Genomic DNA, 16,403 nt, shown 5'->3' with positions numbered 1-16,403 from the left:
AGTTTTAAACATTATACGGGAAACGGGGACATAGCCTGCTGTCTGCAAGAAAAACTGAGTTAGAGACCCAAAGGTTTAGCTGAGGATATGCACACAAAAGAGGAGCTATGGTGCATTAGTGGCACTGATCTAGTTATAATCTTCCATTAATTTAATGTTGCCTATGTCTAAAAGCAACATGATGATAATAGACTTACCGATTTCATCTCTTTCATCTTCCTCGTGTGGAAGAAGCAGAGCCTGTAACCATTACAACACTGCCCCCCAAAGCTGGTTTATCATAGTACAGCAAAAAAATAGAGAAACTACAGCTTGTCTCAATTCAAAAGCATCTTTTTTTTTATATCTGAAAACACTACAAATATTCCATCTTAAATTAAACCATACAGAGTGACAAATACAAACCATATGTACAGTGCATTTCTTCCATCAAGTAAACCTACATCATCGACTGTGTATGAACTGCTTGTTCGTTATGAAGCCACAACAAACAAACACTTTAGTTCAATCTTTCAAGTGGGTTCCAGGTACATTTCAATACTCGAGACCACGTTGGCAAGAGCGAGTCAAGTTCAGCCCAAACAGCCAAAAAAACAAAAAAGCAACAGTCTCCCACTCAGTCCCCTGCAGGGTGAGTCATCCGACCAAACCAGTGAGGTGCTTCTCCTCAGTGTGGCGTCAGGAGGGTGGAGGGGCTCCAGCAGGGAGGGGTCCCCACCAAAATGAGGCATAGTCTTATTGTGCAATAATAACATGTTTGATATGACTGGATATAGTTAAGGTTGATTCTAAAAGATCATTAATTCTTCTGTACAGTTTTTAAATTCATATTTAGCACTCTTATTATTGTAGATTTGTAATGATGTCGTTTTTTGAGTACACGTCATTTGACTGTTTTGACTTTGTGATGAAGCATTTAGCATTTTTTTCTCTCCTCACCTATTTAACATGTGTGATGACCTGAGCTGCTGCACACGACCACCCATGCAGGGATAAATAAAGTACTGACTGAAGTGAATTATTACTTTCACTATGTATTGAGTGAGATATGAGTTATACATTATCCCAACATAAAGCATATAAAAAAGACCAGTGTAGTTGTTAGTTGTTTAAGATTTAAAACACTTCTCACTGGCCACCCTTGTGTGACTTTGTCCAGGCCTGAGGCCAGATCATGATGTTATTGATCAAAGTTTTTATTGCAGAATAGATGATTTCTGGTTGGGTTGTTTTGGGGGAAGACGCCTCACAGCCTCCTGATCTTCTCTCCAGCTGATGTTTCTCCTCTTGTTTGGATGGACCACGCGTCTCTCAGGGAGTTCAGCCTGAGTCGTCCCCTCTTTTGTCCGAGCCTCCCTTCGTTTTCTCCTCTGGTTCCTCCGCTGTGCCGCTGTCCGACTCCTCCTCTATGGCGAAGCGCGTGTCCGCGGAGGAGCACAGGGAGCTGACGCTACTCTGCTCCGTGAACAGCGCGCACGCCAGCGGAGAGGGCAGCGCGTCCTCGCACTGCAGGTGTCCGAAGTGGTTGCCGTGGTTACTGCAGAAGGGCAGGGACACGTGCACGGAGCGCAGTCCCGACGCGGCGGGGACGGGGAAGGTGAGGCTGTGCTTCTTCGGCAGCGCGCCCCACTCCCGCTGCTCCTCCTCGTGCACGAGGCGCGTGAAGATGTTGATCCTCCTCTTCTCGCGCCGCTTGGAGCGGAAGTACCCGAGCATGATGCCGCAGAGGAAGACCCCGTAGAAACACATGACGATCAGGATGTACAGGTACGCGTTCCCGCCGCTCTTGTCCGCCTGGGAGATGGCGCTGCTCTGCGTCTGCAGGGGGGGCGCTGTGGAGTTTTCTGGATGGTCCATTTTGTTAGGTGCAAACTTCGTGGATGGTTTTAAAGTTACGCTGAAAAAGATACAGAGGCACATCCATTAGTATGAGGACTTTGGTTCACTTTTACGCACGCTTTACGCACAAGGACATAATTCCAATTTTGTGTGTTTTTCGTTATTTACAAAGTGCTGAAATATCATAAAAACACACGTGTACAGTCACTATACATCAGCAGCTGTGACATCACGTACGTTAGACTTTTCAGCCTTCATTTGTAGATGATGATGACATTTATCCACTGGCGGCAAAATGAGAAAAACGCACAAATATTGATAAGCAGTGTTGATCAGTCCACCAGAAAATTGTATTCAACACACACACACACACACACACACACACACACAGAGTTCAGGACTTGTTGGTAATTTTAAAATTCAATTTAGGAAGGAGAGAATAAAGTTAGAAAAAAGAAAAATTACTCAAATAAACAACTTCGTATTTTTAACATATAAGATTATATTATTTATATAATTTTCGTATCTTATGTCGCAATTTAGTGTTTTTGTACTCTTCATATTAAAGGGAAATACTTCCCAGTGGTTTAAAAAAGTTACTAATAGTCTTCCCAAAACACATGAGTCTATACAAGCTAAATCCAATAGTCTATAAACAACAGTAATGTTGTGATGTGTCAACTCACCAAAGTGAGGAGCAAGTCTCTGGTTCAGCTTCTTTCTTCTTGCAGCTCTTCTGGAGTTTGGCAGCACTAACAAATGGATCAAGTTATTTATACAGAGACCCTGGATGGTCATCACGAGTCACGTGACGGGGACTGATTGTAAGATGAGTCCTGTAGCTGTGGAAGCCCCGAAGGAACTCATGTTAAAAAATGAAATCATATAAAGAAACATCACTGACACCTCTGGGGGATTCTTAATAAAAAAACAACTAATTACATAGGTATGTTTAACATAGTAACTTTTTAAAGAAGTATTACATAATTTCTAGAGTCCAACAGAAAAAGGTTTTGTGGGGATGCGATGGAGAAATACATTTGACAAAGAAAAACAATTTAGAATCTGATCATAGAAAGTGATTTAAAATGTTTTAGGATGCTTGTGCACACATAGGACCAGTCTCCATCAAGCCTCTGCATGTCATTTAATATCTTCTCTCCTCATCTCATCACACAGGATTTTTCAATTTCCTTGCAAATGAACCTAAAACCTATGAATCAAATCATGATGGACAGACTACAATCAAGAAAAAAACGATTTATTTTCTGACAACCACTGCACACAACACCAGTGTGATGCAGAGAGAGAGGCAGGTTTACCATAATTCCAAGAGGAAAACTGCATCTGTACCAGTAAATATTCTGACCATTTACTGTAGGTCTGCAGAACAGCCAGAGCCTTTACAGAAGGATAGTGCCAACACAACAATGCACACATAAGTTAATGTATTCATGCATAATGCAAAAGTATAAAGTAAAAATACTTGTTCTCCTGTTACTGAAATGTTTTAATACAAAATTAGACTCAATGTGTTCGCAGCATTTTACTGTTGGGTCTGCTTGATTTATGTATTACTTTATGTACATTATGATAGTTCAGGGTAGAGTGGTGGTAGAGTGACTGATGGGAGAGGAAATTAAAAAAATTCTACTACACAAACCTGTGTTTTTCTGCAATCTTTGCTTTTGTTGTGTATTTTGTGTGATAAAGATGGAAGGATAATTTTTGTGATAACAACTCAGACATGACAAGTGGCTCCAGCCAGGCACTAACAAACAGGCTGGGCACTAGTCTTTAATCATTTGCTGTATAAGTATAGTGGAGTTTAAAATTACAATATCTCCCTCTGAAATGTAGTCAAGCTGAATATATAATGTTTAATGAGTATTTCAAGTACTTAAACCGGCAATAACTGATTTTTCACACACAGTGGAAACAGTCCAGTCGGCAGGGTGAACAGCAAACAGATGCTAACACATATAGCAGCTATGGAGCAACATTATCCTTCTGTTAATATCAATTCTTTGTGTTTAGTATGAAATTTATAAATATATTAAATTTTGCTTCAAACGAAGGTTAAGTTACAGAAAGGCAACAGAATCGGGGACTGCAGCGCTGCGATTTTGACTGTCTTAATGTGTGAGTCAAGAAGCGGACCAGGGCACCACTCCTTAATTTAGTTGTTTCTGGCCACGTGGTGATAGTCAAATATTCCATAGATCTGTCACTATACCAAATGCTCCACTTTGTTCACCAGCTAGTCACCGTTTTTTACTTATTTTCCACTGCAGCAAAATTATGTGTTAAAGCGCAGATTATGGAAATAAAGGTTTTTAAAACAGTGATGCTTCACACTCTTAGTGAGTGTGTATGGCAGCTAGCAGCTAGTTAGCATAGCCATGCAGTGTGCAACCTATGGATTGTATAAAAATAAGATGTAGCCGTGGTGGCTCTGGTTTAACAGCACTGTGGTGAGCAGCTGACACACCAACGTGGGTTCAGTGTTTGTGTTTTCTAAAAGACGTCACCGTGTGGAGAAGAGGTGAAAATTAGAATGTCGACCTGGGTGTCATGTTTACATCACTGGAGCCGTGGGACTTTATTAATGTCGTGATGGTCTGGTGTGATTAGGAGGAACTCGCATGCACAAGCATGAGCACGCTCCTGGACCAACAACTCACACAGGAGGCCAGTAAACCACTATATTCTTATAGAGAAAATATAGTGGGGGTTCAGTGTCTTATTGCTTTACATTACGTAATTTAATTAGGCTATTGATTCAATTAAAGTGTTGATTTTTTATTTTTTTTCACCATATGAATAGCACTTTAATATAATATCATCTCCAAATGACTGATTTAATTCAATAGTCTGACTGAACTGCACCCTTTCCACCAGACAGCCGAGGACAAGTATTATTCACACCTCAAAACTGTAATGAGTGGTGAGCATCAGTGGTTAAATTGAATTAGGTTCCAATCAGTCATTGTTATTGAATCAGTGAAGGCTGATTTCACTCTTAAGCTGGTGATCAGACATGAATGAATGTCATCATCGGTCTGCCTTCACATCTGAATACTAAATGTGATCAACACTTTGTGTTTCACTCATTTGACTCAGTGACTGTGGCAGAAATATAAAACAATGAAATACTCGTGCGTGTAGACCAAACACAATCTTTATTTACTTCATTTGAGTATTTTACAAAAGCAAAATTACAAATAAATAGTTGGATGCACTTATGTTACAAGGCAGGTTCTCGATACAGAGAGCGAGTGAAACTTCAAAATGGTCCACGGTCATGAAGTTAAAATAAAGGAGGGACTTGTGTTTCCTCTGCTGATCGCTGCTCAATATACTACACATGTAGCATATGTACAGCTAAAGAAAAACTTCAAATTAAAAGTCAGTAAGGAATTAGAAAAGCGTAACACAGAATCAAAAGAAAAGGCAACAGTACATTATGAGGGATGACTTAAAGGTCCAGTGTGTAAGATTTAGGTGAAAAGGATTTATTGGCAGAAAATGAATATAAATAATCCTAGTGAGGTTCTCACTAGTGTGTGTTCACCTAAATTGTAGGTATTGTTGTTTTCTTTACCCTTGAATGGGCCCTGTGTATTTAATTACTTTATATTTACATCTGGAGCGGGCCTTCTCTATGGAGGCCGCCATGTTTGTTTTTTTACAGTAGTCCAAAATGGACAAACTTAACACATGAAGGCTGCCACAGGTTCTCCTTCGTGTTTGGAAGGGGAGGGTGAGGTGAGGGGTATTCAGCTGCAACATGCACCTCCACCACTAGATGTCACTAAATTCTACATACTGAACCTTTAAATAGCTAACAAAGCTTTAAACCGGTGATGACAGTTCTGCAAAACAAATGTTAGCATTACACACATCGACATGTAAAAGTGTGATCATTTCCCAGCTGATGCACCCATGTTCACTGAGAAAGTTTTTACACCGTATCTGTAATCAACTGCCTCACTTGGGACAGAAATGATACATTTTCATATTGCACTATGATTTATCAAAGATGACAATGATTACACAATAATTTCATCTGTGTATTCTTGTGCACACAAACCTGTGCAGCTCATAGAAAAGTATACTCTTTCATTGTAGGAAAACTCCGTAGACTAAACAACTTCTTTGTTTCTTTTCTTTTGAAAATCAGCCCATAAGGTGCAATTTTGTAATTTTCCTAAAAAAGGAGCAACAGCTACATTGATAATAATGAAAAATAAAAACTGCAGTGTTTTACCAACTTGCTCTCATTGCACTCAAATGACTTTTGTGCTTTTGGTATCAAGATGTGCTGATGTTAGAGACGTCCCACGAGTGTGGGAGTCAAAGTCTGGCTGCGGGTGGCAGACAAAATAAACCACAGAAAACAAAATGTGTTTAAAAAGAAAAAAAAAAAAGAAAAAAAAAATAATAATCAAGAGTTAACCGTCTCCTAACCTGCAGGAAAGACTAAAAGAAAGAGTGGAGAAGGTTTATGAAAAAAAGGAAACATTTTGAGACCAATCGAGTGTCATGGACGAGCACAAAGTGACAACGTAACAGTCCTGCCTGACCGACCTGAGGTTCTGCTGCGGCTCTCAGGAAGGAGTTCAACAGACGACATCAGCTCACACATGATCTGTTTCATAACTGACATCTGGAACAATAAGATCTCCACACAGAGGTCACACACCTGGATTTAAAATAAGGGGAAAAGCAGCAGCGGACAGGGATTCTTTTTCTTTTTCAGCCTGCTTTTAAGTTGCAAATTCAAATAAGTGCACAGTAAAGGGGGAAAGTGCAACCTCCACCCCTTATCCTTCTTTCTTTAGATCTAAAGAACATTAAGATTTAGCACGGATTAAGGTCACTGTGGCTCTTTTACTGGTGGAGTAGGGAGCAGAGGGGAGAAGTGAGAGAGCAGTGGAAGTTTTTCTCAGTCAAGTGTTGGTCTATGCTTTGAGAATCAACAACGATGTGCCATCATTTCCCACCATACATTCTCTCAATGTCATCCTGGTAGTGTGTTTTCAGCTCCTTGCGTTTGAGTTTGAATGCGTCAGTTACTAATCCAGTCTCAGGAGTCCAAGGTTCTGGACTCAGACAGATCTTGCGAGGAATCTCAAAGCGCTCGAGCTGGGCTGCAACAGGAGAAAATGGAACATCAATACAAATGGAGATGAAATATTGGACGGTTCTAAGAACTTCAAGTTGTCGTTTCAGCTTGTATCTCAACCTCTGATCAAGTCTTTGAGCCCTACTTACCAGTGAGAGCAGCCTCAGTGATGACCTTGAGGACCAGCTCCTCCATGGCCTTGCTGTTGCACAGCTCCTCCCGAGATCCTCGGATACCATACTGGTCAGCCAGAGCCAGCAAGTGCTTCTGATTGGGCACCACAAAGCCAATCACATATGTCTCATCACTGCAGAGCGGGAAGGGGAGAGGGGACGAGATGTCAAACACAGTCTTTATAAAGACACAATGGTCTCCAGCAAGTGAAAGTTAAGCCGAATTTGGTGATTGAGCACAAACACATGTGCAAATACATGTGATACAGAGAAGGAACCGTCAATCCTTCACCAAGTGAGACACTAACCCTTATAAAGGAAAAGCAAACACATGCCTGAACAGTGAGAACAACTCACAACCTCTACATTTTTTAAAAACAGTATGTGTTGCACTATGACACTGAACCAAATAAACATTTCAGGCTGAACAAATATGTTGAGATTCTGAGTCAGAAAGTTCAAGCACCTTTGGTTTTCAGGGTGAACTGCTTACTGAGGTACCAAGTAGGGTAGAGGGCAGCATCAGTTTGAAAACCAGTTATAATGTTAACATCTTACTATCATGCACGGTATCTCTGTCTGTGTGCATGTAAAGTATGTATTCACCTTTCTCCATCTACCTCAACTTGGCAGATGCTGAGAGCCAACGGAAATGCAGTGGTCCAATTGGACACAATATAGAGCAATTTGGTGTGAAAGCTCTGCACATTAAAAAGGTTTTATCACAACTGATATATCACGATTATCAACATGGGGAATGTGCTTCTGGTGGTAGTCACTTAATAGATATTTCTGCACGGCTGCTGATTCGGATATGAAAATTCACGGTTAAATCTGTCGGCTTTGTCCCAAAGGCAAAGATTTTATATTTGAAATAATAGGCAGGATAAAGTGATAAAGATAATGGCTGATGTTTTTTTGGCCATTAGAGGACAGAGGAAAACCAAGTTGATATAATGTATTAGAAAACAGTTAGCTGGATACTGACTGTTAAAGTTTTTAGCTTAACTCTTAGGCTTTAGTGAACATGCTGAATGCATTTACACTTCAAAAAAACATTTGCAAAGCAGATTTTTAAGTTTTTTTATATTTACAGCAGCCTGTCTTTCCTGACTTTGTTGGAGTGAAATATAATGGAGGGAATCAACCTTTACTGTTATGAGAAATGGTTCGTTCTTGTCACAGGACTGTGTTTAGGTTTTTGTTTTGAACTGTTTCAATGTCAGTTATTCTCTGCTCTATGTGCAGCCCTGTAGCTCATACGATGTCTGTCGAATGAAATAATTTTCTGACAAACATTTCAAGGCTGATTCATGGTCCTACATAACATCTGACACTTCACTAGAAGCCCTGCAGCTTGGTAAAACTGATTATACAGCAGTAGCCTTGGCACTAAGCTAGTCCCGGTTTTGTTGTGAATGGCCACAGGCTGTTGATTGATGACAGTAGTGAGAGTAAATTCAAAAATTCTGAAGTGTCCTTGGGCAAAGATACTGAACACCAAGTTGCTCTCTGATGGCTGTGCTAACAGTGTATGAATGGCAGGTGATAGTTCTATGTATAGATGCGCTGTATGAATGTGTGGGGGATGTGACTACTGTAAAGCGCTTTGAGTGGTTGATAAGACCAGATAAGTGCGATACGAATACAGGCCATTTACCATTTAAAACATTTTGCCTGCTTCTTCCAACAGTCCAGAGACATGCAGGTTAGATTAATTGACGACTCGAAAAAGCCAGTATCTGTGGAAGGTTGTGTGTCTCTGTATGTCAGCCTTGTTATTCACTGACGGCTTGTGCAGGGTGTATCCTGCCTCTCGCCCAATGACAGCTGGGATTTGCTCCCTGCGACCCTCAAAGGATGTGCAGTAAAGCTAATGAATGAATGAGCACAACAACTTGCTAAAAGAGGCTAAAATGCTGAGCAGGGCTGCAGTTGAGTTGGATGATAATTCTGTGCGAGTTTGTCACAAGTGTCTCCCTCCAAACCACTTGTAGTTGTTTTTGTTCTGACTGTAAGAATATGATTGAGAGCAGTTATAACATTCAGTACATAATGAGAAGAGGCTAAACTACAGCTACTTACAGTGGGTTTTCTTTTTTCATCCAGGTGAACACAAACGAGCATGAGCAGCATAGTTATTAAAAATGTCCAACACTTTCTTACAGCTGGATTTCAGGATGTGGATAATTAAATAAACTAAATAATAAAATATAATGATTTATTTATAATTCACACTGACACACCTGTTGGCATAGGCACAGATGTTGTCGACCAGAGGACAGTTCTTCAACATGGCCTCCACCTTCCCCAAGGAGACGTACTCTCCTGCCTGCAGCTTCACCAAGTCTTTTTTACGATCTGGAAACACAACCGAGACACCTACTTGTAACAACATGTGTATGTACAAGTGCACGCATACAAGTGTGGATATGTGTGTCTATCTTTGAAAGAAGGAAGAAAGCTGGGGAATGGGGGGGGGGGGAGTTGAGCGTTGTGGCTGAACTGAAGTAAAACAGCAGTGTGGAGTAATTCTGGGAAGTGAAATAAAAGGTTTCCTGCCAGACTGATGGATGGAAACAGAGTCGGATGAAATCCAGGAATGTGAGGCCCAATGTTGAAAAATGTGACATCAAAATTTCCTCAAATTGATTATCTGCGCCCATCAAACCATGTGTTCATAATCCACACAACCATGTATCTAACAATTTATCCATTGGACTTTCCTCACCTATTATCTTGAGGCACCCATCTTTGTGAAACTCTCCGATGTCTCCTGTGCAGAACCACCGCTGACCTCTCTCGTCTACAAAGAAGTCCTGGTTTTTATCCTCGCTCTTGTAGTATCCCATGGTTACGTTTGGTCCACCGATCAGAATCTCTCCTCGAGGATGTGGCTTGTCTGTACTATGGTAACAACCTGAAAGCAGGGGGTTAACGTCACGTGGATGCAATGCAAATAAAATAAAACTCTGCAAAATAATATATATGTTTGTAGATAAAAACGTGACAGCGTGTTTACTCTAAATTCTGTTTCTACTCTGCAAGCAATAAACTCAGCTTGATAAGCATCCAGATTTAACAGAGTGTAATAAAAATGAGTTATGATCTCAAAGATGGAAGTTGTGCAGGAGTGGAGAGAAAAGTGGTATGTTTTCCTTACAAGGTTATGAAGAGGCTACATGATCACTCCTGAAATACTCATGGTCTAACTGACCTGGCCAATGTGGAAACGAATGGTTTAAGTGTTTGCATGAAAATGACAAATAAGAAAGAAAAGCAACAAGGACTGAATATGTTTCTGTTTGACACTCTGTATTTCATCATATTTCTGTGTGTGTGAGTGTGATGAAGTGTGTGTAGCTGGGAGGGGCCCAGTGCCACTCACCCTCCACCCAGTCTTTGAGCTTTATCTCACAGCAAACCAGCGGCCCTCCCACTCTCCCAGTGCTGTAATCCCACACTGAAACAGACAACACACACACCCACACAGGATCAGGGAGCACGCTAGCATCAAGGCATGACATCCATTACCATAGCAACATGACCTCACTTGTTCCCTCGCCATGGAAACCCCATCCCAAAGGAGTATCCACAAAACAGTGTTTTCCTGCCTCATCTGACTGCAGTGGAGAGCAGGGCAGCAGGCCACTCTGTTGGTTTAGTCTGCCTGGGAAACGCTGGGAGGATTTCTCAAATGTGTCGGTAATGAAAGCCAGTGGATCAGCTGCATAGTTCAAAACAGATGACTGGGACAGCTATGCTCAGCAGTGATACTGTATGAGCGGCATTTTTTATGCACACTGTCAAAAGATAATAAAAATGATTTCCCTATTTCAGAGAAACTTGACGGAACACCTGCATTTTGTGAGGGTGACCTTCTTTAGTGTTATTTTGCATAACAACAAGGGCATTTTCACAACAGGCTAAAAACCTGATGCTAACTGGATCCTCAGTGTACAATGACTTGTTGTCCGTGTTGATTTTTCCAAACTGCATCCTTCTTTCAAAACAGTTCGCCTACTCCCCTCTCTGTTTACTACAACCCACACACAATCTATATTCTCATTATTTCCCTCCCTTCCATTTTCCCCTGCTGTAAAATACCCTCCTCCATGTCCTACAGTTTTTATCTCTGCTCACAGGATGTGTAAACAGCATTATTTTCCACTTAAATCCTCATAAAATCCATCCAGTAATAGCTGAAATGTGGTGGACCGACTAACTTAAATTCTAACACTGATTTTATCTTGAACAAGGACATAAACACGGGACATCAACACAATTGGCCCTTTTTTAAATTACAAAACTCCAGCACATGTGAACTCACTTTACATCCTCTGGGCCTCGTCTACTGGCATTTTTTTTATCTTTTTCTCGAGGAAAAGCTAAATCAGTCACATTGTCTTGTCGTCCAGTGAGTTTCAATAAAAACGTTGACCTTTTCACTTTACTATCGAAACAAAAAGGTCAACTCAAAGAAACAGAGTTCTGTGTGAAATTTAATGAGATATTTAATATAGTTTCTCGAAGCCGTCTACAATTCAGAGAACCAAAGTTATGTTCTGAAATAAGCAGTATTCTGACAGTGTGTACTGATATCTTGAGTAACAGGAAGTACAGCAGTGTTTAAACCTTGGATTTGATAGATAGACATTATATTATTTATTTGTGTTTTGCTGGATTATTATTGTTGATTATTGTTGCCTATTGATTTGATTACTGAAAGTCAATTGGTGTTAGTTGTACTACTATATGCATGTATATATATTTCTGCTTACGTTCGCTGATGGTTCCAGCGCCGCATGTCTCCGTCAGGCCATATCCCTGACCCACTGGGCAGCACAGACACACATTCATGAAGCGCTGTGTGGCTGCGGAGAGCGGCGCTCCTCCTGATAGCAACACCCGCGTCTGACCTCCCAGCAGAGAGCGAACTTTCCTGAACACCAACCTGGATGGACAAATTGATAGACGAGGGAGGATGATATGTGCATTTGAAGAATAAAAAAAACTGATCTTCGACTGGTTTAAGAACCTCTATGACTTTTACAAACTCTCGAAAGGCTCTCTCTGCACCTGTATCATCTCTCTACGTACTTGTCACATAGAGGTGTGCTGTATCCTTCACTGAGCTTCTCCAGCTTGTAGTTGTACGCCAGAATGAAGAGTGTTCGCTGGATACAGTTCATCTCCTCGACCTTGGTCATCACACTTTTATAGATGCGATCCATGATCTCCTGGACTCGGGAAGGGGGACAGGGACGGAGGTGAGATACGGAGAAAGATACACGTGAAGAGATACGTATGTACTGAGATGAGAATGAATAAAAATAGAAAACTATAAAAAATTTAAAAAAACACAAAAGGCAAGACTAATGCAGAGGAAGATAAGATGAGAAAGAGGGATGAAGAGATTAATTGTAAATGCAAAAAAAAAGAAAAAGTGACAGTCTGACAACATATGATAATAAATTTGGTCAGTGATGTTTTGGATCTGTCGAGTGAAGAGTTTGAGAGATAAAAGGTCCTGCAGGGACATCGCCATTGTGACACTTTTGAATGTCTTTGAACCCAAACAATTTTTACTGTGGGGATATTAAAGATTTGTAAGGGTAACTACAGGAAACTGAGATTTCTGTTAGTCTGTAGTCCCAGCTCTGAAAGGAATTTCGATTCCATTTTTTAACGTCTTGTGTGCCTGATATAAATATTTAAAAGGGATCAGAGTTCATAAAGAACAGAATGTTTCAAGAACAGAACAAGCACATCGTAAAATCACGAGTCCAACATGTCCATACAACCAGTCCAGAGGAACAAATTAGTACAATGTGAAGCACATGCATTGGGTTGCATAACAGTGTAACATCCCCCAATGGATTAATCACAACAAGTGACATACAAAACCAGAGGAAAGCTAAAGGAATCCACAAAAGTGAAACTCTGGGTCAGTTAAATAAATAATAATAAACAAAACAAAACATGCAAAAACAGAAGAGAAGTCTCTAATCAGTAAAAAAAAAGCCACCATATATCTCTAGTTCAGTAGTTCTCAAACTTTTGCACTTCAAAGACCCCTTAACTGACTCAAACTGGACCCCATTTGACAAGTTTTTTTTATTTTTTCCATGTTTTATTACAGGAAGTGTATGAAATTCAGGAGCAAAATTGTCAAACATTCTGTCAGTGTGTTAAGTTTGGATGAAGATATAGTGAAAATAAATGATCCCCCTTTTTGCCCTGGACCCCACCTGCTCTTGAAAATGGCAAAAATTGCCAACTGTTTAAACATTAAGCAAAAAATCTACCAAAACAGCCACATTAGCATTCAAGTCTAACTCTGTTTTGGCATCAAACTTAAAGAAATATTGAACTCTTTTGTAGTGAAATGATAGAAACGACTTAACTGGCTTTGGTTAATGCTGGACGTGCAATACAGTGGGTTCATCTGAGCTTTGTTGCTTTACATGTAGGCTGGTGAATGTGAGTGACAGTCAACTAAAAGAGACTAAAAGTTGGCCAACATCTATGTATGATGGGCAGGGGATAATATGAAGGGACCTTATAAAAGTGTTAACATAGTGTTTGCAGGTTTGAGTGAGAATTTGGCTCAGCTTTCCAAGTCAGGGATACACTTGATGAAATGGGCTGAGCTGGTGATAGGAAGAGGATGGTGCTGCAGACCAGGACTGTCAATCAAAGCAGTTGGTATTATTTTGTACCCTCTCAGGTTTCCTTCTGCCAAAGGAACATAAGTGAAGACAACTGAAACCCGCATGTCGAGAACACTTCATCTTCCAAAGCAGAGTTGGACTCGGTTTAATGAACAAGGCACAAAGAACTAAAACCAATAAAAACCAGCTGGTCCCTGAGGGTGTGGGTGTGTGTGTGTGTGTGTGTGTAACTAATGCAGTGAGAGAGGAAGTCGAAACAGGATTCATGCACCAGCCAGTTGTCATATCACAGCAAACAATTTGTATGTGTGTTAGTGTGCGTGTGTACTGTGTGTCGTGGGGATAACCACATGGGGCTTTCTCACGTTCTGTTTACAGCTGTGAATGGTTCCAGACACTGGGGGCCTCTGACCTTTACAATATGACCACTGGGAGATGGTGGAGACTGGCTGATGTACACTCTTTCTAACTTGGGCAATGGAATTATAATGTCATTTAAAATGTCTTTATTGTAATAGTTGAAATTTCTCCATTTTCTTTCTCTTTGATTCAAAGGAGGAAACAGTGTCAAGAGAGACTTTTCAGGATCTCATGGTTTATATGAGGCTTGAGTTTGAAAAAGTTACACATGATATATATGTGATAAAGCTTGAGTATAGTTACGATTATAGCTTTATTCAGAAAGCCCATTATGATGGAACTAAATGCTTAATGTAGTTCCATACCAGCTACTGTAAATTAGCAGCATGCAAAAAGTAGAACTACTTCTTATTATTGTAATTACTCATTGGCGTATGGTAAAATAAAGTGATATGTGTAGAAAGGTTGTTTAATTGCAGCCAGTTAACTAAATAGCAATAGCTGACTAGCTACTGTACATCACATTAAAAGGTACATGGTATATGGTGAACTTTTAGCAAACAGTTAAATAATGAATTACACATACTGCACATGCATTTTAGGCTGAATTAACTTTTTAAAGGATGACTTATTTGTATGATAATATTAATTATAGCAGCTGTAATCGTTTTTATTTTTGAGGGAAATCCATCCAAATATGTTGATGGCTGCTTGGAAACCCTACGAGATGAAATTCTTGGAAACATGCTGACGACAGATTTTCACTTTCAGCACTGCATGCCCCGCTTTTTGTTTCCTTAAACTGTAAACTCCCTCTAAAACTAATAAAGCATTTAAGCAGAGTGTAACACCCGCTCTGCTCTTTCACTGACAAAATAAATACTCGCTATGTTAGGTTTTGAGTAAAGACCTTTCTGGCGTCATTACTGCTGAAGTTGATTAATCTCTAAAATATACCTTAAAAATAAGCAGGACTGGCCAACCTCAAATGTGCCACTTAAGCCCCTGGGTGTTTAACAATTGTAAGAGATAAAAACACCATTGGGAGCTGGAAGGAGTCAGTCCAGAGACAGATGTTGTACTCAACAGCTGGACTATGAACTAAGAGAATACATCTATCCTGCTCCCAATCGGGGCCAAACTCATGCTGCCAGCTATTTTTGAAAAAACGAACTGAAGAAAGAGTGACTCAAGCAGGGATAACGCAAATGCGAACGGCTTCTCAGACATCACTGACATACCGGAACAGCTGCCATCAGAGTGGGCTGCAGGACGCTGGTGTCTCCCTTGCTTCCTTTCTTGATCTTTGTTGACTTTGTGTGGGAAAAAAAAAACAATATCACAATAATGGTATCACAAGCCAAATTTGTAGCTTTGCATCTAAACTAGACATGCACTTTCCACTGGTTCTTGCTCATCATTGTATTACGAGCAATAAAAGGAATGCATTGATTTAGAAAACATGATTTTATTTGCTGGTGTTCCCCAAGAAGACAGGCAGCATTTACAAAGTGTGTAGGATTTGGAATGGTACAGTGAGTGGTAAAGTGCCAAATATATTGAAGTGATTCTATGGTTAGATCTACAATCCACCAAACAGAGTATATGTACACTTTATGGATATTTAATGCCATAAGGAAGTTTTTATATTTAAATTTTTTACAATACAACATGCAGTGAGAACTACAGTGTTAAAGTATACATACAGTGCTGGGTATCATTTGACCTTTTTCAGCACTGGGGCCAATGCAATACTTTTAGTACCAATACCAAAATATAACATGTTTTTGTAGTTTTCTACAAAACACTTTTTTCCATTAATATAAACAAAATAAGCTACATCTCTCAATCATATCAGTATTTAGTCCCGTCTTAAAGTAATGGTTTAATACTTTGGGAAATATGCTTGATAAATGTTATGTCTCTATAATATATATGTAGCTGGAGCTAATTAGATTAGCTTGGCATAGAGACATAAACAGGGGTGACAGCTAGCATGACACCAGCCTTACCTCTAACACTCACAAACTGTCATGTTATATGTAGATACTTGTACTGGCCAAGAAAAAATCTGGTACTGTATAATAAGCAATGTAAAAAAGGCATGTTGACATTTTTATACCTTAGTTTTTTGCAGGGTTTCAGCAAAATAAATGCTCATTCCTGAGCTTTAGAGATACTAATAGGTGGATTTCTTTACTTTTGGACAGAGACAGGCTAACTGTTTCC

At 40.0% G+C, this 16,403-nt stretch overlaps 2 protein-coding genes across 2 annotated transcripts in view; both read right to left on the bottom strand.

Moving 5' to 3' along the window:
• Positions 1 to 317: 317 nt before the first annotated feature.
• Positions 318 to 2,606, bottom strand: kcne4 (potassium voltage-gated channel, Isk-related family, member 4). Its single transcript, XM_035154779.2, has 2 exons — positions 2,526 to 2,606; positions 318 to 1,897 (listed from the first exon to the last, which is right to left on the bottom strand). Exon 2 carries the CDS (start codon positions 1,855 to 1,857, stop codon positions 1,321 to 1,323), a length of 537 nt encoding a protein of 178 aa, XP_035010670.1. The 5' UTR covers positions 1,858 to 1,897; positions 2,526 to 2,606; the 3' UTR covers positions 318 to 1,320.
• A 2,950-nt stretch (positions 2,607 to 5,556) lies between these two features.
• The window catches only part of acsl3a (acyl-CoA synthetase long chain family member 3a), a 35,080-nt gene continuing 24,233 nt past the window's right edge, over positions 5,557 to 16,403 (bottom strand). The window contains exons 8-15 of the mRNA XM_035154778.2: positions 15,416 to 15,487; positions 12,241 to 12,380; positions 11,922 to 12,094; positions 10,529 to 10,603; positions 9,872 to 10,060; positions 9,387 to 9,501; positions 7,117 to 7,274; positions 5,557 to 6,992 (exon numbers count right to left, since the gene is read on the bottom strand). Of these exons, the coding sequence (XP_035010669.1) occupies positions 6,835 to 6,992; positions 7,117 to 7,274; positions 9,387 to 9,501; positions 9,872 to 10,060; positions 10,529 to 10,603; positions 11,922 to 12,094; positions 12,241 to 12,380; positions 15,416 to 15,487 (1,080 nt within the window). The 3' untranslated portion in view covers positions 5,557 to 6,834. The remainder of the gene's footprint in view (positions 6,993 to 7,116; positions 7,275 to 9,386; positions 9,502 to 9,871; positions 10,061 to 10,528; positions 10,604 to 11,921; positions 12,095 to 12,240; positions 12,381 to 15,415; positions 15,488 to 16,403) is intronic.

The sequence above is a fragment of the Hippoglossus stenolepis genome, chromosome 4 (genome assembly GCF_022539355.2).
Source record: "Hippoglossus stenolepis isolate QCI-W04-F060 chromosome 4, HSTE1.2, whole genome shotgun sequence".
NCBI lineage: Eukaryota > Metazoa > Chordata > Actinopteri > Pleuronectiformes > Pleuronectidae > Hippoglossus > Hippoglossus stenolepis.
This window is presented reverse-complemented; position numbering and strand designations above follow the sequence as displayed.